This window comes from Delphinapterus leucas, chromosome 7 (assembly GCF_059928025.1).
Source record: "Delphinapterus leucas isolate spDelLeu-1000000601 "Yukka" chromosome 7, BTC_Dleu_Yukka2, whole genome shotgun sequence".
Lineage (NCBI taxonomy): Eukaryota > Metazoa > Chordata > Mammalia > Artiodactyla > Monodontidae > Delphinapterus > Delphinapterus leucas.
Genome location: NC_143135.1, coordinates 92,030,532 through 92,057,627, shown reverse-complemented (window position 1 = coordinate 92,057,627; position 27,096 = coordinate 92,030,532). Strand labels below are relative to the sequence as shown.

The 27,096-nt window shown below is 42.0% G+C and overlaps 1 protein-coding gene across 2 annotated transcripts in view; it reads left to right on the top strand.

The window, feature by feature from the left end:
- Positions 1-27,096, top strand: part of CADM1 (cell adhesion molecule 1) — a 335,513-nt gene that overhangs the window by 283,116 nt on the left and 25,301 nt on the right. For both annotated transcript variants that reach the window (XM_022559117.3, XM_022559115.3), the window contains exons 6-8: positions 8,114-8,213; positions 11,292-11,464; positions 16,355-16,432. In XM_022559117.3, coding sequence (XP_022414825.1) covers positions 8,114-8,213; positions 11,292-11,464; positions 16,355-16,432 — 351 coding nt within the window. The remainder of the gene's footprint in view (positions 1-8,113; positions 8,214-11,291; positions 11,465-16,354; positions 16,433-27,096) is intronic.

Here is a 27,096-nt window from a genome sequence, read left to right as displayed (position 1 = left end):
TTTCTCATAGGACCGTTGCTGGGAAGGAAGAACATACAGTAGGGCTCTTAGTTTTCTAGCTTTTTCATTCTAAGACTCAGCAAGGATGCGGCAGCGCGCAGTTAAATGCTTAAAACAGAAAGTAATTGTGCTCGCGAGCTGGAATTCAAAGCTCTCTTTCCTTAGATGTTAGGCAGAGAGCAGTTTTGCTTTTTAATGTTCTGAGCTATATGACCCTAAACTCTTTCTGTGCAGTTTTTTCTTTCCAATGTCTGTGTATATAGCGTTGCTCAAATTTACAACAGGGTTGATTATAGCAGAATGTGGTAGAATTGTAGCACGGTTAGTGGAGCTTCAGATCTGAGCGAACATACTCTTGTCAAATAAAAGCCTGTTTAAAGGAGAACAGTTCACTGTCTGCGCGTTAAAAGAAAACTGTCTAAATAGCATCAAGGTGGAAACACATAGCGACATAAGCTGGGAGTTCAAAGAAAAGGTGTGACCCTCAGTATGGAATTCAGATTGCTGTGCAAGGGGGGAAGCCTTACTCTGGACCGAGGTGAATCCGAAGCTCTGGAATTACTGCTGTGTGTCTTTTGCTTTCCCCCATCGTAGCCTTGCTCTTTAAAATGTTTTGCAAAAATCCTCATCTAGTGAGGGTTTTGTGTGTGTGTGCATATCTGAAAAAAAAATTTAAGAGATACGTTTTGAAAGGGAGAATGAAACCAAAGACTCAAAAAATGGATGTTTGCACGCCTTCCCTGCTCGGATTATGATCTGCCAGTTAATTGTGTTCGTGGACATCATTTTCCAAATGAGTTTTATTGACTCAGTGTAGCCAGATATTTTGTAAATCCATATTCCTGTTCATTGAGGGTCCACAGAAGGCTAGATTTTTTTTTCTTTCATTCCCTCAATTGGGGGGAAATTGGGCATTGAGGGAGATGATCAAAACCTGTTCTTTGTGCCAAAATAAATGTTTCTCTGGTATCGATAGTGTCCTGCAGTGAAGGAGGGAGAAAAAACCTGGAAATGGGAAAATCTTTCCTGTTTGGAGTGGAGGATAAGACACAGTTTACCGTGGCAGCTCCCATATCCCATCCTCTCCCCCATCAATTCTGTTCCCAGGTTATATTCTTCAAAGCGTAATAGCTGGCGTTTTCATATTTGGCCTGTTTCTCTCTGATCTCCGGTCTCTCTTTTTTTTTGCGGTACTCGGGCCTCTCACTGCTGCGGCCTCTCCTGTTGCGGAGCACAGGCTCCGGACGCGCAGGCTCAGCGGCCATGGCTCACGGGCCCAGCCGCTCCGCGGCATGTGGGATCTTCCCGGACCGGGGCACGAACCCGGGTCCCCTGCATCGGCAGGGGGACTCTCAACCACTGCGCCACCAGGGAAGCCCCTCCGGTCTCTTTTTTTAAACAGAATATGCTCTTCCTCCCACTCTCCCTTTCTTTTATTTTTTTTAAGCAATGAATTGAGTTCCAGGGAAGTTATTTCAGTATTTATTATTCCTCCTGAAAAATAATCAAGGCATGGAGACCCCCCTGATTCAAACTAATGTTTTAACCTATCATTTTTTGTGTTAACACACAGTAGAAGCGGGTCCAAGTTCCTGATGCCATTAACTCTATAGAGTGTTAGTGAGGCATTCTGCAGTGCCAAAGGGGGCAGGTGGCTGAGTCACTAATACTCAAAAAACAAAGAGTAAATATTGGGCCAACTCCATTGTGAACAAGACTTGAATGACATGACTCTTAGGGAAGAAAGACTTTGCCATCATCCCTGCCTTCTGAAGCTACACCCTGTAGAAAGAGGCCTCTTCCCGCATCTGTCTTCCCACATCTCACTGTCTGACCTAATGTATTTGGAGAAGATGTGTCTCTGTGGCTGTGGACATTGAATACTATGTAGTGAAACTAGTCTTCTAATGTGCTCTCTTAATGGTTTTTAACTCAAGGTCAGATTTTGATTCTGTGGAAGGTTCAATGGTTGTAAAGCTAACATCTCAAAATCTAAAAAGAATGTTCCAAAGGGGATCGCTGGGGGGAGTGGGGGATTAATCAGGAGTTTGGGATTAACATATACACACTACTATATGTAAAATAGGTAAACAACAAGGACGTACTGTCTAGCACAGGGGACTATACTCAATATCTTGTATTGATAATAACCTATAATGGAAAAGAATCTGAAAAAGAACACACACATATATATATATATGTAAACCTGAATCCCTTTGCTGTACACTCGAAACCAACACAACATTGTAAATTAACTATACTTCAATTTTAAACAACATATGTTTTTAAAAATGTTGAACAAACAAATAAAGCTTCCTATACTTAAGGTGGTTAACAAAAAATAGATAAAAAGAATGGTTCAACAACATTCTTTATGATTTCATTTGAGATACCACCTTGAAATATACCCAAAATGCTAAATAAATGCGTAGTGAAGTGGAAGTATGTAAATCAGACACGCGGGTTGAACCTCACATTTTGGGAGCTGGATTAACCTTCTAAAAGAAAAATAGAATTGTATTTTGCAATGAGGGCTGTTAAAGTGATTAAACAAGGAGGCCATTAGACCAATCTAATAAGGTGACTCTGATGCCTTGGTAGCTTATGTAGGCAAACCAAAACCTAAACCAAAGCCAATGCACTCCAAGGCAATGAAACTTACGCCCAGCCAATCACAAACAGCTAACCAGGCTTCCCAAAAAAGGCAACTGCTCAAGCTCTAGCCAATCAAATAATTCACTTGCTTTACTTCCGTGTCTTTTCTATTAAAACCTTTCCCCCAGCTCCTATTGGAGCATTTTCAGTTTGGGCTGCCCTGTTCAAATGGGTGCTCAAATAAACACTTGAAAATTTTAATGGGCCTTGTGTATCTTATAACAGGGCTTAGAGGGATTCATGGTCTGCCTGTTTTTGTTTTGTTTTTGTTTAACCAGTAGCAGAGCTAGAAGCCCATGCCCCAGTGTTCCCCCACTTTCTCATTCATTCATTCACTTGGTAAATATGTATTGAACGCCTACTATGTGCCAGGCGCTGACACTGTTCTAGGCACCAGGGATACAAAAAACAAAACCTTTTCTTGTTACAGAGCTAACGTTCTTGTGCAGAAAATCTTGCTATGAGAATTTTCTCACCCAGTGTTCACTTTCTAATTCTGAAGATTTCTCAGAGATATGGAAGAGTGCTGTGTGGGTGAGTGTGCACCCCACTTCAAAGGCACTGGAAAGTACTCTTTGCCACAACATCACAGAATAAAATTTGATTCTGTTGGGTAAACAGTAATTTCAGTACCCACAAAGCTACTTACAAGTTGCAACAAGAGGAAACCTCATTTTACTGTGTAATGTGGCACATGCTCTTCAGTCCCACATCCGTCCCCCCAGGTTTGACTCATCCCACTCATCATAGCTCAGCCCTCCTCAAGAATAGCAGTTTAAGTGCTCCAATTCCTACAACAGATGTAACAGCAGGAGGTCCTTCACCTTGCAAACAAACAAACAAAATAAATGGCAGTGAAAATTATTCGTGAATGTATTACGACAATGGGAAGCAAACCTTTTGCAAGATGTTCTTTTTAAGTCCTCTGAGAGCTCGCTGTGACTGTGTTCTCTCACCAGCCCCAATGACCTCGTGATACATCGCCCTCCTTCAGAGCAAAGCTGGGCTCTCCCAACAGCTTAGGCAGCCATGTTATAGGGGTTGATTCTGCTTTGAGCTCAAGCAGCCCCTAATACTCACCAAATCTCAGGTGCATCTCGGCATCGTCGTGCTCCTCCAAACTGCAGTAATCCCCCATGATTGACAAAGACCCTTCTGTCAGTGCTTCCCCACCTGAATGCACAGGCACTGACCCAAACCGTCCTCCCAGCCATTCTGATTCCATCTGGGCCCACACTGCCCTTGAGTTCTCCCTGGTAGGCCCAAAACAATGAACACTTGGTCGACAGGCATCCAGTCTCACTCTAACAGGTGTTTCAGAATGTTGGATGAAATCTAAGTAAGGGATGCAAAGAGCCTGCAGGAACAGATTTGCACTTGGGTTCCTGGGCCTGCTTGCAGTCAGCACATCAATGAACATTTGAGGCCCACGTCCCCTGATTTAGAAAATCTCAGGCAGGGAAAGCATCAGGAGCCCCTGGGCTAACAGGTCTCCTCCTGCCGCGGTGTCAGGGCGCCTTCCCTCTTATCTCAGCAATGCTCCTCTCTGGTACATGGCGAGGATAATATCCCAGGCAAAAGGAAACCACGGTGTACTTTTTTTAACTAAGAAATTTTAAAGACCTGATATGTTAGTGCGGTAATCTAGAGAGAAGGAGACCGTGACTTTTTATTTACATAGGAAAGTGAAATACAGGTTCCAGAGTCTTGAGTTTCATCTTCTGAAAAGATCATAGAATATGGTACAAGGTCAGACTGGCATGAAATCAATTGTAATCTGCCAGCAAGCCATTCTAACCTCTTTAAGAGTTTCCTTTTATATATATATATATTTTTTTTTTCCCTTTATAGAGAGAACAAAGTCCATTTAAAGAAAGTCTCATCAAATCAGAATGTCTTTCTAAGATGATTTTTTTAATTGGCTGCTACTGTAGTGTGACCTAAAGCCTCCTGGTATTTAACCCTCCGTGCGACATTGACCAATGGACGAATTTTGTCTGCTGGAGTAGGCTTGCTAAACGTCTTTTACGGGGTTTTTAAAAAACTACAGTGGATTATGAAAACCTCAGATCCCTCGACCTAATTTATTAGCTGTTGGTGGTACCATCTCTGTGACTGTAATGTTCCATGAGTGCACAGACCTAACTATTTTTCTTATTTTTATATAGCAGTTCCATTTTATAGTGACATTAAGCCATTCTGCAGTACATTTCTAGACAGTTATTGCACTTGGGCAGAAAGTGTCATCTGGCTTTTAGCCTTGTGCCTTCCAACACCAACCGAGGCGTAAAATGATCACCCAGAAAATGTTCTGGGCCTTACCTCATTACTTAGAAATAAATCTTGGAGTCTGGTCCTGTTTCAGAAAAGATTTGGTGGGTTATAACGTTTGATTTATGGACATAATTAAAATATAAATGATGAGCTTCTGGGCTATTCAATCAACCATCTGGAGTGTTCAGTATTTTGACATACTCGGATTGTGGTCAGGATTATCCTGGGAAAATTTAGCAGCCCTGGGTTCTAGAGGTGCCAGTGGAGCCCCAGGGTTTCTATTCCACCTGTTGGGAAGGCTCAAGTTCCTCTTTCAGGCCAAAGGGGGGGGAATTGAATTTGTTTTTTAAGTTTCCTTCACCCAGAGATGGATCTTGGCACACAGACCCTCTATTTGGCTCCTAGGCTGGGCGTGAAGATAGCTCAGCTGCCCACGGTCGAATAATATGCCCGTAAATACTGCCTGTGTCAACAGAGGAGGACATTTTTCTGTATAATACAAGCAAGATTAATGTTTACCTTTCCAGCGACCTATTAAGGTGACTGTGGCAGCTGTACCCATAAGTAGATGGTAGATGTTTCTCCAGAAACCTAGAGAGTAAATTGGGAAAATCAGTTATCAAAATTGAAGGTGTATTTCCTATGGCTTAGTGTATGATTTTTTTAAACGTAAATTCCAGGTATAGCAAGGCCTTAGCTTGTTATTCCTAATTTATGTGAGTAATTGACAACTGGCAAACAGCCATTAGGAACATAAAAAGCATTTAACTAAAACAAACTCAGTGGTACTGAAAAGGCAGGGTGGATAGATTTTCAACACCGTCTTTATTATTAATGGAAGTTGAGCGTGTAAAAACCCTTAGTGCACTGTGCCGAAAAATATACACTCTCTGTTTGCTTGTAAATTACGCAAAGGAGAAAAGAGGACAAAAGAGCCTTCCACATTGGCCAGCAAGCCTTCTGCTTCTCCTTAATTAATGGGCTGAAGTCAGCAGTGCATGGAAAATGTAGACCTTCTGTGGATCAGAGATTAACCTATAAGAAAATGTTACGTTTCAGCCCAAATTTGGGGCTTTAAAGTTAGGTTTCCTCAGAATGGTTCCTGGATAAGGATGACAGAGGTTCCCTAACCAGAAACTCCAGAAGTGTTGCTGTTTCTGAGCAGGGGAGCCGGTATTTTGTTGTCTGTGTTTTCAGTGGCATAACCTTCTACCATTTTTTTTTTTTGATATCTTGTGGGTTGTTTTTTTTAATAAACTTTACCAACTAGCTCTGTGTGCAAGTGTATTATACCACCAAAAATAATAGACCCACATATGTCACCCAATGGTTGTATTTAGCCTACAGTATTGTCTGTAGCTCTCAAAGGTGGGTGCCCAGGACACTTGCCCAGCAGCCAGTGCTCATTTAAGGTCATCCTGTTTATCCTTTTTGAGTATTTTTGCCTTTCTTTAATGATTAGCTTCCCCACCCAGCTATCAGTATCTGGAGACCTCTAGGCCATTTTCCTCTTAAACATTGCCTTTGCCAACAAGTCTAAGAATAGAATCGTGTTACTTTCAGGGGTCAGCTGGAGCTTTCAGTCCCAGTTAACTTATGTTCACTGGCAAGTGACTTAGCTCCTCAGGAAGCATTACCAATTCAGTGTACAGTGCCCACCGATGTACAAGAAGCCTCTCTTAAAAGGTTTTGAATGCCACGTGGTTTTCAGAGACAGAAAGATCCAGTGCTAATAACACGACTGTAAAAATACATCCAGAAAACAGCCATCCCTAGAGAGGACCTCGTGCAGCTTGTTTGGCTGTGTACAGGTAGAGGTGGTTGAGCCCCGCCATATTTCTCTTTGCTCCCTGATACCATAGGGTGAATGATAATGAGCGAACCACTGCTTGTAAAAGGCCAAGGGGCTGTTGTTTGGGTGGTGTGATTGTCCGAGAAAGTAAAGTTATGGCAATTGTTTTCACCTTTCAGCCAACTGATGTCTTGCCCTCTCACATTTATTACCTCTTGGGTACATTTCCAAAAATATACATTTACAAAGTCATGAAATTAAATGAGAAAAATGATTTAGGGATTAATAGCTTATTAGTTCAGCAAAGGGGGAAAAAAAACCCTCCCAGTTCCATTCAGGTTTTATTTGTAAATGTATTTGTGTGTGTATCTAAGTTAATTCCAACCCCTCCCCCTTCCCTCCCCATTCCCTGTACCTCCTAGCGTTCCTCTCTCATACCCACAGCCCCACAAACTCACAAACACAGTTTTTAAATAGCTAGTGGAAATAAGAATACCCACATCACTAAAGTATTCACTTACGCCTAGGAATACATCACTTAGGAATACATCACTTAGGAATACCTAAATACCTGACTGCATTAGGAAGCTATACTCGGTATACTTGGCTTTAATTATGGATTGCCATTGGGAAATGTGGGTTTGAATCAATAATCCCTCCAAACACACATTTCATGGGGCTGCCTCTCATTATGCTACCTCTATGACCTTGGACAACCTACATCATTCTCTAGGTACCAATGTTCTCGTCCCTAAAACTGGGCTTTTTCCACCACCAAGGACGGTTCCTACCATAGTAGACTCGGTAACCGTCAGTTTCCTTCCTTCTGATATGTTTACGTTGAGCCATCATAGAGTTTCATTAGGGGCCACCAAAGCCTCCCAGTTCTTTATTCTTAGACATTTGAGTGGAATTCAGAAGTTTTGCCTTTCCCATTTGAAAACAAGAGCACAGAAGTGGCAAACTTATTAATATGCAGTGTCACAACATATTGTCACATAGTAATATATGATCTATGATAAAATGTATCAGTTCTGAGCACCGCAGATATCTGTGGCTTCACCTCAGCATGAAGGCAAATGAGTTTCCTTTAGCTTGAGTGAGTCTGGAGATAAACTTAAATGTAACAAAATGTATTTCACAGGAAATGTTTGATGTGGCGTGGTTGGCTTATGAATCTCTTATCTATTTGTGGTTCGCTTCTTAGAGTTATTAGTCAGTTTAATTTGAGCAAATGCCAGGATTACTTACTAATTAGAAGGATTTTACTGAAGGCATGAGGATGAGAAGCGCGTGAGTGCTGGTAGTATGGGGTTTGTGACAGCGTGCAAGTCTGGTTCTGCCTGATGATATCATTTGCTAAACATTATACTTTGTGTTGTTGTCACACAGATAAGCCTCAAGTGCATATTCAGATGACTTATCCTCTACAAGGCCTAACCCGGGAAGGGGACGCGCTTGAGTTAACATGTGAAGCCATCGGGAAGCCCCAGTAAGTTCTGAAGGCCAAGGTTGGCAGAGGGTCAGGAGCAGTAAATGTCACAACACACAGATGTGCGTTCACAACTCATTGGCCTGTCACCTGTCTCCTGCTGTAAAGGATGGAAGATTTTTCAGGAACTAAAAGAATATTCAGTGAAAAGGGGAATAAATATCTGTGGTTCTTAAGGGTGAAGATTGGGAGGAAAATGAAACGCCAGCTAAGACTGAAATCTCAGCGAATTCTCTTTTATTATCATCAACATGACTGTCAGAACTATTTTCTCTCACCCACATAAAATAATCCTAATAAATTTGGAGTGTGCCCACAATCTAATGATATGTCTGCTACCTTCTGTGTTAATGTCTAACTAAGCTGTTGGAAAGATGGTTTTCAGACTTAAATTAAGCTGCTGTGTGTAGGGCCAGCTGTAGGCAAATGAATTTGCCTTACTTTTCATTTTGCTTCTTCCCTCAAGGAAAAGTGACTACTAGAAATAGTTTTGTTAGTGAGGAATGGTTTGGGAATTTTTCTCAAGGAATATGTATACATACTGCATAAGGGAAAAGACTCGCACTCTTATTTTATCGAAAAGTGTAAAAAAAGCTACTTCACTTGCCCCTGCTAAATTAATGAAAGTGAATTCGAGAAACTACATGTATTATCACTAATAAAGCAAAAGCCATGTGGTGGTACCACTTTAGCTATTCTTCCATTTTGTTTGGGGAGGAGGAAGAATCCTTTCATCTTTCTAATAGAGTGAAAATTGTTTTTAACTGTTTCCGAGGGAAAAAGCAATCCATTTCACGTGGAACAACAGGTCAACGTAGTGATGGGGAGCAGTCAGATTTTATTGGCCCCCAACAAAAACCAGCATTGAGCTCCCTCTGCTGTCCCCTCGCTATGATTTTTTTCCCCCCTCTCAGAGTTTTGCAAACTAGCATATTCATACAAGGACCTCAGAGCATTTGCGCAAAGCTTCCCCCAAGTCTTCGGAAAGAATTCTCCCCATGACAGCTAAGCGCTGATCTCTGAGAGAACAGAGAGCCGGAGGGGAGCCTGGCTGCAGTAGGCTGTCTTCCCACGTCAGCCCTCCCTATTTTGTGTGTCCTTCTCCAGGGGCGAGGATTTGCTTCTCTCTCTACTCACTGTTTGGAGTTGTAAAGATGGCCTTTAGGAAGGAGGAGATGGTCTTGCTTCTGCTTCGCTTTTCCTTGGGTGTTTCGAAGTTATTTGGTTTTAAGTACTTCCAGCTTTACCAGAGCAGTCTTCTGCTTTGAACACTGCAAAGGATTCAGCTCTTTCTTTGTGTAAACTGTTTGAATTAGGCCCCAGGTAGCAAATTGCCTTCCTTCCAAAACGATCCAGTGGCAAAAAAAATAAATTCTCTCAGGCCTCTTGCCACTTACAGTACCAGCCACATTAACTACATTGACGGTCTATGGCTTGCTAACCTCTATTTTGTTTCTATATTTTTTTCCCCTGAAGAAGGTACTGTGTTCAGTCGCATGTGCCACGGGGACAGTAAATTGTATGTTTCCTTCGGGACATTGATGCCAGAGAGGGTATTTGCTTGTTCCTCTCAAATCGGCCCGGGTCCACGGTTGTCTGAGAAAAGCACGGGTTACTTGACTGCTAGCCCTTCTAGCATATCACCTATTTATTTTCTCAAGAAATTGCATACAGTAAAAATGGTAATTTAACTTGCCGTTAAATGCCGTGAATGCTCTCAGCATTTACCCCCACTGATGGTTTCAAGCAGCGGGACAGTAGGTCTGATTGCCAGGCAGAGCCGTTCGCCATTGCCTGCGAGGAAGACGGATGCAGGGCTCATTTTAAAATAATTTATTGGGTTGTGATAACAAACCCATGTGTCATTAAAGAAAGACTGTGACTTCACATCCCATTGGAAAACCGGAATGCTACTTGACAGGGCTGTCTTGAGTGCCCATTCTTATGAAGCACGGGTCTTTGGTTCTGATGCTGCTCCTAGCGGTAGTGCAGAAAATGAAAGGAAGCTGCTTCTGTGCTCGAATCTCTGTGGCCCTGCCTGGGAAATGGTAGCTTTCAGGCCCAGCCCTAGATGTGGCCTCGATTTCATAGGGGCTGCCTTGAAGGACTATAAATTCACTGAGTTTGAAAAAGACTCGGTGTGTGTGCAATTTGGGCCCTGGAGCATCTTGTGAAATTTGCTTTTTCCTGATGGATACAAATGTGGTCTTTAAATCACGAAAATAAACTCCCCTCTGATGAGCAAGTGCCATAGGACCCCAGGAGTTCACGTGGAGTTGCTGTCGCTCCACAGCCATTGATCTGGGAGCCTGTCCCTCGAGCTGGGGGCCTGCAGGTGCACACACAGGGGAAGGGGAGCAGTGTGAGGGCCTTGGAGAGCCAGGGAAGACAGGCATTTTGCCAAGGAACACATAGATAAGGTGGCTTGGGGCCTCGGAAGGTGCGGTGGGGTCTTGGGTTGGTGGAGGGTGTGTTATGGGTAGGGGGTAAGGGGACAGGAAGTGATTACATCTTTCCAGAATGAGAAGAGGTAATTTTTTTTCAAACAGCAGAGGCCAAAGAAAGCACTGTTCAGCTGTAAAAGTCCACTCCTTTCTGTGAAACTCGAAATCCACTTAAATATCACAACTTTCTATGCCACTATCTCGGCGTGTTAGTAACCATGAGATTAATGCATGTATCACTAGCCCAGGATTTGATTTTTTTCCCCCTAATTAATGAGATGATTAACAATGGGTGAGCTCTGTCCTGTCTGAATTGGTGTGAAAGCACACAGCAGGGCATAAAAATAGGGCACATTAGTTTATTTGCTGATTTGTTGAAGATGAATTGGAAATAATGAGACTCCTGCTTCTGGTCTGTTGAAAGTTTTTCAACACCTGATAATATTTTTTAAAAAATGATATTCCAAACAGATTTGTGAAGCCTTCACAGCTGTAATTCTCTGAACTTAAAATAAGTCCTCTTTAATTGTGTCATCCTGCATGGGATTCATTTACTGTGTGGGTGAGAGGTTTGATGCAGACATCTTGGTGGGAAATCATAATGCACCCTGTCTCTCTCCCATTCCCTCTGCAGGCCTGTGATGGTAACTTGGGTGAGAGTCGATGATGAAATGCCTCAACACGCCGTACTGTCGGGGCCCAACCTGTTCATCAATAACCTAAACAAGACAGATAATGGTACATACCGCTGTGAGGCTTCCAACATAGTGGGGAAAGCTCATTCGGATTATATGCTGTATGTATACGGTACGTGAGAAGACGAAGCCCTCTTCCATTTGACGCATTTATTATGTAGCTGCTGCTTGTGATTCACTCCTAGAGCTTTTGGTCAAGTTGAAAACCAAAAAAAAACAGTTTGTTTCCTTCAAGAATTAAAGAAGCCTGGCCCAAGGTGGACCCCAGTGCTACCACTAGGAGGACAGCAACTTTTCTTCTCCCCTTCTAATCCTGGGGGCTTCCCTCTAGATCACAGGCTCTGGTCATGCTGAGTAGGAAAGCTCTGTCCTCAGGCGCACGCTATGGAGATTATGTTAGAAATAATGACTGCGAAATCCAACCTTACCAATTAATGGCTTTTCAGCTCAGAAAGTCTATTCCCAGTGGTATTTTCCGATGATACCTGGGCTAGCCTTTCTGCTTTGATGAGCACAACTATCCTCCTTTCAGCGTGAAGCTATTACATTCCATATGTCGCAAGCCCGCAAATACTTGGGAAAAAAATAGAAGGTCCTTGGTAGCTCTGTGAACCACCTATAGCTACTGCTTCAGACAGAAGTGCTTTTTAAAAAAATTTGTCTGTTTTCTTAATATCTTTTTGCAGGATTATTAAAGCAATGATCATGAATTTCACTTTCTAGTCAACAAATATTTATTGTGCACCTACTTGTACCAGCCATTTTAAACTTACTTCCCATTTTATAGCTCATGGTCAATTTTGTGTCTGGTGAATATTCTCTGTTTAGTTGAGGAGTGCACTGCCTGTCTAGTCTTATGATGACGAATTGAGTCTCTTCTGTCCAGTTGACTCTCTCGGTTACTTTTACACCAGGAAAAATAGTCATGAGCTGACATGACACAGAATGAGTAACCATAGGCATGACAATTTCAGTATCTTGTAAATATATGAACACGTGTGTGCATTTCTCTCTTCATGTGAGCCATGTAAATAATCCAAGTGTAAGTGTATGTGAATATACACATATACACATGTAAATCTACATATGGGATATTTACACCGTAACGTCTTAGAACCTGGCCACTTTCCTTATGAAGAAAACAGGAGTAGCGGTCTCTTTGATGAAATAGAAGCATGCTTTACCTCATATCTACATGGATATTAAAATATAATCCTTAGCCTGTACCTGAGTTTTGTTTTCCTTAGCATAATGCAAAGTTAAAGGCTCACATCTGATCACTTTACGTATAGACTTCTGAGGTGTGATTTCTTTGCACACTACCCATGTTGTCTGCGGTCTACACATAATAGCATTAATTCTCCCTGGTAGTTAAGGAGATCAGAGTGAAGGGAATGGCTCTCCGTGTAGGTGCAAGGAGGTGCCGAGTGCCCCTTTTCCAGCCATCCCCCTTTTGCTTCTACATCCCTCCCATGCTCAACATCAGGGTTTGAGCCTCATGCGAGGCCCCAGCCTTGCTGTTATCCAGGTTTACAGACGACTTTCATTCAGCTCTTTTTTAAAACGGCAGATTATGAAAAGCAGAGACAAATTTCCACCAGTCTATTATGTGCTTCCTTGATTCAGAAGACTCAGTTATCTGGAAAAAACAATTTTGACTTATTGTACCCACTGTTCCGACATCTCAAGATGAGAAGGGTTTTGTGGATTTGATAGATAGATTTGAATAATTTTGGATCCTAGCTCTGGCTAGCATTTATTGAGGGCTTGCTCACTTCGTTCCATGCGCTAGGGTGACAGTTTTACATGCACGATCACCTCTGCTCTCCACGATAACATGACGAGGTAAGCGCCATCATCATCCCATTTTACAGATGATAAAAGGAAGCTTAGAAAGGTCACATAAGTTGCCCAAGTTCACATGGTTACTAAATATGTTTCAGAGCCACGATAACTTTGACTCTAAAGTCTACAGTGAAATGTGTGTCTTTCTTTGTAGTTTCTCTTACTCTCTCTGCTTCCCGGTAGAACAGTTCCCTCCAATGCAAGATTGTCGTTTGGGAATGAACTCGCTGGGCCAGAATGCATTATTTGAAAGCCAGGAAACAGAGACCTGCCCATGTAGGCAAGCACATCTACCTCCACCTATCTCCCCAACCCAAGATGGTGCACTTCGCCTGGTCTAGGAATTTGCTAGATCCACAATATGCTACCTCCCTCCCGTAACCTGTACTAGCAGTAATGCTTGGGATGACAGGCTAGAACACTCACCTGAGGTGTTGCTTGTCTAGTAATAAAATATTCTAGCAGTTTGAGAAGATGGTGAGTAGGTTTTCTTTTCAAAGCCAATTTATTGTCCTACTACAGTAGCTTTCAAAGTTCTTTATGAACTCAGAGTTAACACGCTTTTAAAATGTTTAATTCTCTAGAGGTAACTTCTATACTTGGCGAATCTATCTGGTTAGCGCCTGAGCCCCAGTTGGTTTTGTTCTTTTAGCGTCTATGTGTCAAACATAGCTTATTAACTCCAACTCTGTATTTTCTTAAATAGTGACCTCACGTTGCTCTTATCGCTAGAAATGATCTAGGCATTACACCTGGTAACGGAATCTAATTCATTTAGGTCACTTGAGCCACATGTGAAGGACAAGTTACCCCAGTAGTGATGAAAATAATTGGAAGTGTGTGATTTTCACAAAATGAAAGGAACTAGTGACCTTTTTTCTGAAGTCTCTGCCCTCGTTAGTCAGTCTCTGTTCCACTCCTGTTGGTAATGGTAATTTCAAATCACCTTCAGGTGCACTTTGATTGTATTGTGGACATCGCACATTTTGTGCCAATACTTTTTGAAATAGAGACAGAAATAGCATTGTAGCATACCAGCTACAGATGTTCCTTTTCAGTGATAAATATTGTCATTGAATCAGAACAGAGAAGGCACATCTCTGGGTACAGCTGAATTGGGGCGTGGAGAGAGCAGGTTGTCTTCAGGGACCGGTGCCCCTCGGTCACCTGCGTCCCTACCTGCACCTGTACCTGCACCTGCCGCAGGATGTAGGTGCATCCAGTGGTCTCCCAGGTCACAAAATGCTTCCCCACCTGTGGCCTCCATAAGAAAGTACTCCAAAAAGCAAGACTGAACGTGTACTGTCCGTTCTTCTTCTAACAAGGTAGTTTGAAATTATGAATCATTTATACTTCTTGGAAGAGAATGAGATTTTTTTTTTTAATGGATTCTTTTTTTGCACTCATGTGTGAGGCTGCTTTCAATAGTCGTTTAAACTGCTGGCATCCCCAACTTCAATGAACAGAGTCTCCCCTAAAACAGACAGGTTTGCTCTTGATTCTTCCCTGTCAAATCCGTACATTTGTGTACGTGTGAGAGAAGTTCGTGAGGAAAATTAAAACTGATTATTGATCAACGGTGGGAATCTTTTAAGCAGACCTCATAACCAAACGCCAAGATAATGTTTTCGTAAACTTCCAGGAAGTTCCGCCAAACCCAATAAAGACACGTATATAATTAAAGTTTGGATGTATTAATTAGACAGTCTGAGAGCTCACTTGGAGATAAAAGGACACCAGATGTGTCAGGGAGAAAAAGTTGACGGGCGTTAGATAAAATTTAAAATCAAAAGCCTTCAAATCGTCTTACGCTCTATTATAGCAGAATGATTGCTTAGGTCAAAGTCTTGCTGACAATTTAACACATTCAGTTTGATCAGTTGGGCTGAGATTTTTTTTTTCTCTTTCATATTTGCCTTCTCTTTTCCCCCAAATAATTTTGGAGATGATAGAAGAATATACAGTATATCAGACACCTGACAGAGGATTCCCTATCGGATTCCTGTCTTGGAGGGTTAAGCCTTTTTTACATTTAATTCTCTTGTTTACAAGCTGGAAACATTCTTCAGTTTTATCATTGTCGCCCACGTAGGTCAGGCTTGAGCAAAGGCAACGAACTGATTAATCTTTATAAGTTGTAAAATTTATTGACTTTTAGAAAATAAAATCTCAGTAAAATCTCACATGCCTGGAACTTGATATTTAGTGGTGACATTCTCTCTTCTGTGTATTTATTACAAGTATAGAAGTAGTTTTACTTCCTGCTGGGATGTATTGATGGAGAATAATGACGTTAACAGTCAGAGACCAAGAGGCAGGCGCACACTTTCCCTTGGCCTATAGGAGCCCTTTAGATAGATCAGCGCCATCTCCTCCTTTCTCCCACCGGTGAAAGCATAAAACGAAATGACAACTGTCGGACCCTCTCAGGGGCTGAGTTGGTCTAACCTCACCCTTTGAAATCGGATGGGGGTGGGGGGGGCGTGTCATATGTTTTGATTTTTCCTCCCTTCTCTACTTCTCATCACCTCATCCCTAGTTCACTTCATTGATACAAATCTCTTTTCTTTTTTTTAAAAATTTTTAAAATTTATTTTATTTATTTATTTATTTATGGCTACGTTGGGTCTTCATTGCTATGCGTGGGCTTTTCTCTAGCTGCGGCGAGCGGGGACTACTCTTCGTCGTGGTGCGCGGGCTTCTCATCGCGGTGGCTTCTCGTTGCAGAGCACAGGCTGTAGGTGTGCGGGCTCAGTAGTTGCAGCGCGTGGGCCCAGTAGTTGTGGCTTGTGGGCTCTAGAGCGCAGGCTCAGTAGTTGGGGCGCATGGGCTTAGCTGCTCCACGGCATGTGGGATCTTTCCGGACCGGGGCTCGAACCCGTGTCCCCTGCATTGGCAGGCGGATTCTTAACCACTGCGCCACCAGGGAAGCCCCCAAATCTCTTTTCTTCTTTTCTTAGCTCTTCCGAATAAGGCCTTGGGTTATGATTATAAGACATAAATTTTTGCGGGGCTGGGGCGGCGGGGGGAGTCTTTGGTTTTTAAAGGGAGAAGTCATCAAACAACATGTCAGCGTCTTCACGCCTTTGTTGTGTCGTTACTGATCACCGCTGTGCTCAGCATTGTGGGTTTGATTCTCCTTTTTTTCTTTATCCAGATCCCCCCACAACTATCCCTCCTCTCACAACAACCACCACCACCACCACCACCACCACCATCCTTACCATCATCGCAGGTATGGTACCTTCATTGCCATTGCAGATGTCCTGAATGTACACTGTCTTTCTGGTATGTATAACAAGAAGCCTAAAAGGCCCCTTTAACTCCTTGGAATGGAATTATTCCTTTATTTGGGAACTTGAAAGACGTTAGATGCTGTGTTCTCAAGTCGACTCTTAAGGACCTCAGAAAAGACTTTAACATCCAAGCATTTAACAGTAGATCAGATATTTTGCAGAATTCTTTTTTAAGCATCACCATGCAAAGAAAAATGCTAGGGGGGAAATGGCAGCCTGGCTCTTAGAGAACACGCGGATAGCTTGTGCTGAGCCACGGTTGACGAAATGGTAAGTATCCCGGCTTTGGATCTTCTTCTTGCCTTAATTTCATCTTAATCCACGTGAAGGAAAATACACACCCTTTAACATGTCCACGTGGGCCATGTTCCTAAATGCATCATCCTTCCTGCCCCAGAGAGTACCCACTGACCGTGTGTCACCTGGGGAGTCACTGTCTGTTCCACTCTGGGCATTCGAGTACCCCTTCCTGCCCTCCGTTAAACACTGGAGGAGCCACTGCAGTTGTCACTCTGTGGTTTAGCTCTTTGGACTGTCTGAAACTCCTATTCAAAGTGAGTTTCGCGGTCTCCTTTTGCTGACCGTCACTGAGGGAGGAGGTTATGTCCTCCAGCCCCTTCCTGGTTGGTCCCCAGCGGCTCTCAGTGCTTGATGTCGCTTGTCCGGGAGACTTGTTGTCTTCTCTGCCGACCAGGGTGGGAAAGGTTATGGCCGCACCACGTCGACTAGACGTGCAAGATTTCCTTAGGTAAGGCCATCCTTTACATTGACTTTCCGGAGACATTTTCAGTTTCCACAGGAGTTGGTGTGATAGACATGATGAAAATTCTAAGTGTTCAGTGAAAGAGGAGGCCTCATCGGTTTATGAAATATAACAATAGATTGTCTAATTTCAGTTTTCTTCACCTTTCTATCCATTAGAGTGGAACAAAGAACTTTTAAATAAGCCACTAGAGAGCATGGTTCTGAATGATGTTTGCGAAAACATCAGTGCCTGCACTTAATTGAAAAGCTTCTGAAAATCCATCAGTTGGTTTTTGTGTCTCACCCTAAACTCGGCTCCATCCAGGCTGCTTCCTAAATTCTTGTCTGTGTGTATTTCCCTTTTAGCTTTTTGTTAGTTTCTTCTGCTTCTTAAGTAAACTCAGTTTGTTAGCAGTGCCAGAGATTCCTCCCACTTTCTGCATCCTTAATAAGCGCAACAAAGATGCTCCTCCCTGACTGATTTCCAGAGCAACCATGCAAACAACTTTCCTTGCTGCGGACCAGGTGTTTACCTTTCATGATTTCTTACCTCTTATCCGGGTGGTAAACCAATTAAGCTTGAGCTGCTGTTACCAGGTTTTCATAGTTTCCTATGAACGGCCCTTTGGATGTCAGTGTAAATTACACCACCCCTTTCGCCACTGCTCTGCAGGTGTGAACCCATTAAGAAAGCCCTTCTGTGGTCTGTTTTGTCTTTGCAGAAGTTGTCTTCTGCAAAGAAGAAGGCTGGTGTGAGCCAGCCTTGATTACCTCTCCTTGTAGAAGGTTCCGTCTAGGTAGCTAGTCAGGTTTACATTTTAAGGCGGTCAAGGCCTTCATTCATTCGGCATAAATACCACATTTCTCTCTTTTTTTTTTTTTAACATCTTTATTGGAGTATAATTGCTTTACGGTGGTGTGTTAGTTTCTGCTTTACAACAAAATGAATTAGTTATATATATACATATGTTCCCATATCTCTTCCCTCTTACGTCTCCCTCCCTCCCACCCTCCCTATCCCACCCCTCCAGGCGGTCACAAAGCACAGAGCTGATCTCCCTGTGCTATGCGGCTGCTTCCCACTAGCTATCTACCTTACGTTTGGTAGTGTATATATGTCCATGCCTCTCTCTTGCTTTGTCACAGCTCACCCTTCCCCCTCCCCATATCCTCAAGTCCATTCTCTAGTAGGTCTGTGTCTTTCTTCCTGTCTTACCCCTAGGTTCTTCATGACATTTTTTTTCCCTTAAATTCCATATATATGTGTTAGCATACGGTATTTGTCTCTCTCTTTCTGACTTACTTCACTCTGTATGACAGACCCTAGGTCTATCCACCTCATTACAAATAGCTCAATTTCGTTTCTTTTTATGGCTGAGTAATATTCCATTGTATATATGTGTCACATCTTCTTTATCCATTCATCCGTTGATGGACACTTAGGTTGTTTCCATCTCCTGGCTATTGTAAATAGAGCTGCAATGAACATTTTGGTACATGACTCTTTTTGAATTATGGTTTTCTCAGGGTATATGCCCAGTAGTGGGATTGCTGGATCATATGGTAGTTCTATTTGTAGTTTTTTAAGGAACCTCCATACTGTTCTCCACAGTGGCTGTATCAATTTACATTCCCACCAACAGTGCAAGAGGGTTCCCTTTTCTCCGCACCCTCTCCAGCATTTATTGTTTGTAGATTTTTTGATGATGGCCATTCTGACTGGTGTGAGATGATATCTCATAATGGTTTTGGTTTGCATTTCTCTAATGATTAGTGATGTTGAGCATCCTTTCATGTGTTTGTTGGCAATCTGTATATCTTCTTTGGAGAAATGCCTATTTAGGTCTTCTGCCCATTTTTGGATTTAATATGGAACAGCACTTTTCATTTGTGGCTGGCCTCTCACTAGCTTAGTCTTTTTTAAAAAAGACCTTTCTTAACTCCTCCCCCCTCACCATCAATCTCAGAGACTCAGTAGAGGCGCTTCAGTTCACAGCTCCTAAACCTTCACTCCAGACTAAAGCTAATCTCACGTCTTCAAACAGCTACAACCCACTGTTATCACAGTTACAACCACAGAGACTCCATTTAAGAGGAAATTTTAAAAACAAACAATGCTATGTTTCTGTCCACATCACAGGTACCTTTATAGGGACTTGTCTTCTCCTCTTCCTCTCCTCCTGGCCTCTTTGCTCAAGGTAATATAAGATGATCTCATAGGTGCACTTTGGCCTCTTGATGTTAGCAGCTGAACCTGCTCTACACACAAAATGCATTTGTGGTGATGAATGCCCTGATTCTCACTGGCACACCCAAGAGTCGTTACACTAAAATTGCCACTAAAACAACATTGTAGAATCCACTGCCTTAATGGATATGATCTTACAGGCTTGCTGTGTCTTAACAAGCAGTCTTATATATATTTATCTTGCCCAGAAAGTGTACTTGTGGAATTTAACATTTGGTCCTTTCTTCAAACAGATTAAAGGTTATGGAGCTGAATGATTCCGTGTAACATTTTAAAGGTCCAGGCTATCCCCTAGATTTAGATTGGTTCCTAAGAAATCTTCCAGACTGAATCCTGACAAATGGAGAGCTAAATTAATCTCCACTCTTCTCCTCTCTTGTACTGTTTGGTACATTACAGCCACCATTAGCCTTAAAAGCTTCAACAGCTAAATCTAGTGATACTAACATAAAGCCTCAGCTTAAAATGAAACTACGAGGAAGAGGAAGCCCACGGGCATCTACTTCTTTTCTCCCAGGCAAATGCAGTGACTGAAACCCATTCCCTAGGTCAGCGTTTCATTACAAGAAAAACGTACAAATTGTTTTTAAATGCAATCGAAAAATGTTTTTAAACTCGAAAGGTCATAGTTGATTTCTGATGTCTCTGAAAGGAAGTGTTCCAGTGTTATCTTTTATCTTTCATAACCAGAATAATTGAATTGTTCTCCCTGTTAGGGAGGCAGGCCTTTGTGAGTTCCCAGTCGCCTGACTCCCTCAAAATATGTTAAATCTTCATCCTGGAGGCCCTTGAAAAAGAGGAATTGTAAGCCCAACCTGACCCGATGCTGCCCACCCATAATCACAGGTGGGTGGGAGGAGCAGGGCGCCTCTGCCTCCCATCCGTCCTGCATGGGGAAGCTCTCCTGACTTACCTGTGAAGGCCACATCTAAAGGTAGATTCACCTGCAGAAGATTTTTGCAGGCTCTAGAGTACTGAAAGGAGTATTTGATGTCAATTTGCCATATCAACATTGTTATGGTTTTATAACTGTTCAGCCACTAATGTCATTAGAATCGCTTTCCAAATAAGAAACCATCTGAGGGATAAAATTGGGATGGGAGCCACGCAGAGCCTCCTGTGATTTCCCATAAGATTCTTTGGTGTCTCTGTTCTCTTTCATGTACGTTAATCTTCTGACCATATATTTCTGTTTTGACTATTGCTACTGGCAGACCCCCACTCCCTTTTTTTTTTAATATCAAGTTGTCCACGTGGTTTCACTCATGAAGATATATGCTATATTATAGGAGAGCAAAATGCCTAATTTAAATTGCACTTTAAATCCATCCCCGGCATCCTCTGTGAAAATACAGAGACAGCCAACCATTACCGGGGTAAGAGGCCTCCATGCAAATTCCTTTCAAAACCCAGAATCAAAGAAAAGTCTACTGCCATGGGAGGGTGGGGAGGGGGGAGGGCGTTGTTTGTTTTGTTTTGAACTTTCTTTGAAATTAGTTGACTTTGTATATTAGGTGTACATAAAAATACCTGTTTTTGTGTTTGGTGATAGCTTTTGCCCCGGTCTGCCAGTTGGATCAATCATCTTAGGAAAATATTCTGTGTTTCCCTCCATAGTTAATGTGGGTATTGTTTTATTTCTGCCTGGTTTTGCCCTGAGTTACATGCTTGATGAGAAGTACCATAGAAAACACTCAGCACTCAGTTTTAAACACCCTTAGCAGCTTAAATATAAAATTCAGGCCAGGAGGAGCTCAACCCGTAGGTCACATTTATACATGTGACTGTCATAAATTAAAAAATTAAAATCACCTTAGAATAAGAAATGAATAGCTACAGGGCCGAATTCTGAAACACATTTAAGAATCCTTTCATAAGAATGAAGTAGGTCATTTATAAATGAGTTTTTCTCTTTTTGAAAGTCCATATCCAATTAAATATTTTGTGTTTCTTGGAAAAGAAAACAGTAAGGTTTTTCTTATTGGTATCTAATCACTCAGTACCCAATATACCTTCTAGAAAGTGAGCCCCACCCCCAGGCTCACATTATTATTTTGGTATTCATAGCCTCCTATCCTAAGCTTTTTTGTGTGTGTAACGTGGGTCAGGTCACATAAATAAAGAAGATGAGAACAGCCCTTATCCTTCCGGCGGATGCCAAATTGGGGAAACTCAACAACCAAGCACATGCTTTCAGTTTCCTAAATACAAAGGAAAGAAGTACACCTGTCTTAAGACTGACTCTGTAGCATGACCAGCTATATTACAATAGAGAGCTTTGCTCCACATAGAGCTGTCTGTTCTCCAGGGTCTTAGCGTCATGATTCCTACTCTGTGCTATTGATATCTGCATGACATAAGGGGTAATGCTTTTAGGCATTCATTCAACGCATATCAAGGACCCATAATATGTACAGCACTGTGCTAGTGCCCACGGAGACAGAAAATTCTTGGAACCCCTTAAAATATAGCTGAGGAAATAGGTTATACCCATTGGAACTCCTTAAGCAGGAGATACTGTGCACTTAGGGCTGATTCAGAAGATTGAAGAGACTGTCACAGGAGACGTAGAATTTGGTCTGTGCCATCAAAGAATGGATAGAATGTGGATAAGAAAGGATGGCATTTTGGAAATTAAGCCTGAAGGCCTAACTTTACTTCAAGCATCCATCGTCAGTGTTTGTGTCTGTTGTGTGTATTTGTATTCGGGATATATATTAAGCCATCGTTGCTAGGAAATACACATCTCTCATCCTAGAATGTTTACTAAATTGCCTTTTTTCTAGAGTTGGCATCTACTCCATCAAGGCTGTTTTTCATTCATCATTTATTGAATACTTATCGAATGTTAGTGATATACATACCAGTATGCCTGGTGACAAGAATATTATTAGGGCACTAGTAGACACTCATGAGCCACCTGTTTTGTAACGAGCTCCCTTTCCAAGTTTTTGCCCCAAAAGTGCGTGGACCATGTTTTTCCATACTGTCTTAAGTGTGTACATTTTTATTTTTTTGATGATGATAAACTTATTACAAATAGCATCATAGCCAACCAGTTTTTGACCCATATTGACTTATGAGGGAATGGAAGAAATTAGTGATGAAGGTCACCTGTTCTGCATTTTTTTCAAAAAGGAATGAGAGATGGGAAGTCAGTGAGATTTTTTTTTTTCCTAATGCTTCTATCATCATTTCCATGCTCTTATGTTCCTTGTTGAAAAATAATCCAAGAGAGAGGGAATTGACATGTTTTCATACTAAAGATTCATGCACAACAGTGCAAAAGAATAATCTCATAAATACAGGTTTCTTAGGATTAGAAAGTTGGAGCTATCTCAGTGGTGGGAAATAAAGGACTTGGCAGGAAGGACCCAGCCCTCCAGGAGATGAATATAAACTACTACTTCTAGAGCTGCTGCCCTCTCCCCACCATCACCCTCCTGCATCCCTCTCTTTTCCTCCCCTCACCGGTGCCTCACCCCTCTCTGTCCCTCCTCCCACCCAGCAGGGACACAACATAGGATAGGAATTGTTTTCCTTGTTAAATGGAACCAGGGTACTGGTGGTTATTATTATTATTATTTTGAGAACATCTGGTTTGCAAATGAGACGATCTCAGGGGTACAGTAGCACTTGTGAACAATTCTGAAGAAGCTTTTAACAAAACTTGAAATTAACCAAAAAGAAAGAAAAAACAACAACAACCTACTCCCCTTCCTGCTGTTCCGTGGCACACAATCTCTTCACTCAAAGGGGAGATGACAGGAAGACAGAAGAAAGCTTTCTTGTGAGTCTCCTATTCGGGCCTTTTAGCTTCAGTTCTGTTCCTATCCATTTCTCCCATCCCTGAGCAATGGGAGTTTAATTAAAGCTGAACATAGATGGAAAGAAAATTAACCAGGAAACCAGTAGAAAATAAATTTCAAAGTTTAATTTTCCAGCAGGTATGTTTGCTTTCAATAGATTTCAAATATGTCAAGAAGAAAGAAAAAGAGGGAACTATACTTAATATATATTGGCCAGCACAGCACCATCGTGAGAATAAAACCGTCAGGGGAAGTCCTTGCCTACCCTAGCGTCTAGCTTTAAAGCAGCTCCATAACACAAACTGAAGGGGAATTCAATTAAGAAAACCCATTGGCTCCTTATTGACTTTAGGTAAGAAAATAAACTGAGAGAAAGTGTATTAAAATATGTCTGGACTGCTTAGTATGCTTTCATTTACGCTTATGACAATCAAAATGGCAGAATTTAAATTCTTTACAATTAAGCTCTGCTTTTGAGCAGATTGGGTTATTACCCTATGCATTTTTTAATGTACAGCCTACTCATACCGTCCCCCCTTCCCCCCAAATGCAGCCTTGCAGTGAATCTGGGCATTATAAAGCAGGAGTACCATAGCGCAGTTGGAGAAGAAAAAGTATTTAAGGTTGTGAATTTAATTTCGTTCCTGGATTTTCATTTTCATTTATGGCACCCGTTGTGTTTGAGACCACGGACTAATTTGTGGATTAGTTTTAAACCCCCAGTCTGTCACACTCAATGAACAATTCTAAGTTGGAGAGAATCCATATGAAAGGATTAGAATGTGCCACAGTGGAGCTTACACATGACTGTTTCAGCTAAACATTGCCCAGCTGCCTCGCATGCGGTTTTTTTTGTTGTTGTTTTTGGTTTTGGGGTTTTTTTGCTACTTGGTTAAATGGATGGTGTCTCTAATCTGACACACTGTCTGAGCCTTTTGATTTTGAAAATATCTGATACTGCCACTGTGAAATATAGGTGATGTTTAATGTATTCAAGGTAGGGTCCCATAAACTGTTTGTATGCCTGGGAGACTGAAAGTCGATATTCAGTGAAATGTTCATCTTTCAGATAGCAGTGCAGGCCCTGCCCTTGGATACCTTGTTTAATTATACTCATAAAACAGCTAGAGAGTGACTATTAAGACCATACACACTTACTGGGTTTGCAGGAACGTGGGACTGCTTTTTCTTGACCATATAAAATAAATGTACAATAAAGTTCTCCCTCATTGTACTTAAAATTAAAAGAGACAGTAGCTCAAAGAGGCTTTTTTAATTTCATAACCCTACACCACCGTAAGTCCAGCTCAACTTTCTGTGACCTATTTTTCTCCTAGGCCTAGCGCAAAGATTATTTTTTAAAGGCAGCCGCAGAATGAAGTTTGAAACAGCTTCTGTTAGGGCAATTAGGCACTCTCATTTTTCAAGTTAATTAGAGCCTACGTTATGTTCTATTGGAAAGTTACTGTTTGCATTTTGCCTGTACACTTAGAATGTTATCAAACAATATAGTGACCCCACAAGTTGATTCACAGGGGTGGGCTAGCACATCTCTCCAGTCTCCTGATTAAGATACCTTAATAAATCCTACTTCACAGAGCCGCACTCACTTCAGAGCCAGGGTGTCTGGTTTCTGCATGACGTCGTAATGCAATTATGAAGGAGAATTAGATTCTGTCACAGTGCTCTCCTGCGGGGAGCACAAAGTCACTTCTAAAGATTTTTTTTTTTTCATTCTTTACTTGAAATAGCCTCTGTTCAGATACCACACCAGATGCTCTTAGAGAAATGGAATCAGCGACTCCCCCATCCACCCTCAATCTCGGTCTCAACTTTGTAGCCAAGCCTGTGTGTCTGCTGCCCTCTGCCACTCCATTGCTGATCCCTGGTTTTGCCATTCCCAGCTGCAGTAACTGTGTTGTTTGACTTGAACATGTGTTTGCTTTTCACTGTTTTAGAACTGTGTGTTTTCCTTCTCAACATCCCTTTCTCTTCCCTGTTGGGCGCAATTGATGGATTTCCCATCCCCAGAATGGGGAGGCAGGCTGCACTGTGAACTTCCCTTCATTTGTTCTCTGGTACCCACAGGGCAGTGTACACCCAGCTTCCCTTAGTTTGATTTCGTCATAAAGCTGACGTGATGTTGTGATGTAGGCAGACAGTAAATTGGGAAGTCGTCGGTTAATGCTAAGACATTACTTTTGAGGACCCTTAGATTTTACTCCAACCCCTTTCTTTCATTTTATACTAATGATTTACCTGGTGAAAATAAAGCATATTAGAAGTGCTGCTACAAAAATAACGAGCCAAAATGTTTATTGTTTTTTTTTTAATTAATTTTGGAAAGAAGCCAGTGTCTAGCCATAAAAGATATTAACTTTCATATAAGTGTTTCTGTACAAATGTGCATTTGATTTTGCCCCTGCAATTGAAAGCACCTCAAACTAACACTTGACTTGAATGTTTCAAGTAAGGAGACGTGTCAGACGTGTCATGAGCATCTGATGTAGAGATGTTTCATCTGAACAATTTCCGGTATTGTTTTTTAACTGCTTTTTTATGCATACAGACTTGTAAGTAAGTATTGCGTTCTGGTGTGGTTTATTTTATGTTTTTCTTTCCTTCATCTGTTCTTCAGAAACTCAGCTATAAGTTATATTAAGCTGTAGTGGCCTCTCGGACTTCTCGTTAATTCTGGCTCCTTAGAAGGGCTCTGATTTTTTGATGGTCTAGGGTTCAGAGGAAAGGGGAATTGAAGGGGAACACTGGTGTGAATTCATGTGTCATATTTATAAATCAGAAGCACCAGGCTCGTTGGACCAAAAAAAAAATGTTACATTTGGCATTCTGGTGCATTTAAACATTGCCTATGTCGAGTCCAAAAGCGTCTTTTGGTGTCTCCAGAACTCGTGAAAATAATTACCAGCTAAATGGCTGCATGATAAAAAAAGGACAGGTAACTGCTTGCAGTGTCAACCCAGAATCCCACTACAGCTCGACATGACCAGCTCATGTGTGAGTGTCTCCACTCCTTTCTGGCCAGAAAGGCATCGTGGAGGGAGACACCTTGAGAAGGTAGAACTGAAAATTAAAACCCGGCCAGATGGGTTGACATTGGAATGAAGTTGGCTAGAAGAGGGGTATTAAAACGACTCTGGGAGAGGAATGTTGCCGTGCATTTTGTTAGATATTTATCCCACTTCCCCTCTAGCCAAAAAGAAAAAGAAAATTTCTGGAGCCCCCTGAGGAATTTCCTGTGAAGAAGAGCCAGTATAGCAGGCCTGGTTTTGAAGCCTGGTAGAAGGAGAAAACTTGAACGGCATTAGAAATAGAAGAAGAGACAAACCACGGTTTCTTCCATAACAAGTGCATCTGGCAGTGAAAAAACCTCACGTGCCATCTCCTGATTCACCCTGAAGGCAGGACTCCTGGCAGCTCACAGCAGTGAATGTGGTTCTGGATCGTGAGCAAAGGGACGGCTGGATGCTTTAATTTTTGGAATGTCACATGATGAGAAGTGGCATTTGGCAAATTATGTGGACTTGGGTGTTTTCCATGCAAGACTTCTTGCCCTTAGATTGTAACATAGTAAGATGCGCAGAGTGGAGGATGGCTGAGTGGTGAGTATGACAGCGTGTGCGTGTGTGTGTGTGTGTCTGTGTGTGTGTGTGTGTGTCTGTGTGTGTGTATAGAAACTAATCTGAAAGCCTTTAACATGTTCATTCCCCTGGCCTCCCAGTTAATTGAACTTTTCAGCCGAACCCTGCTGAAATAACACACTGGATGGAAAACTTGAACCCGT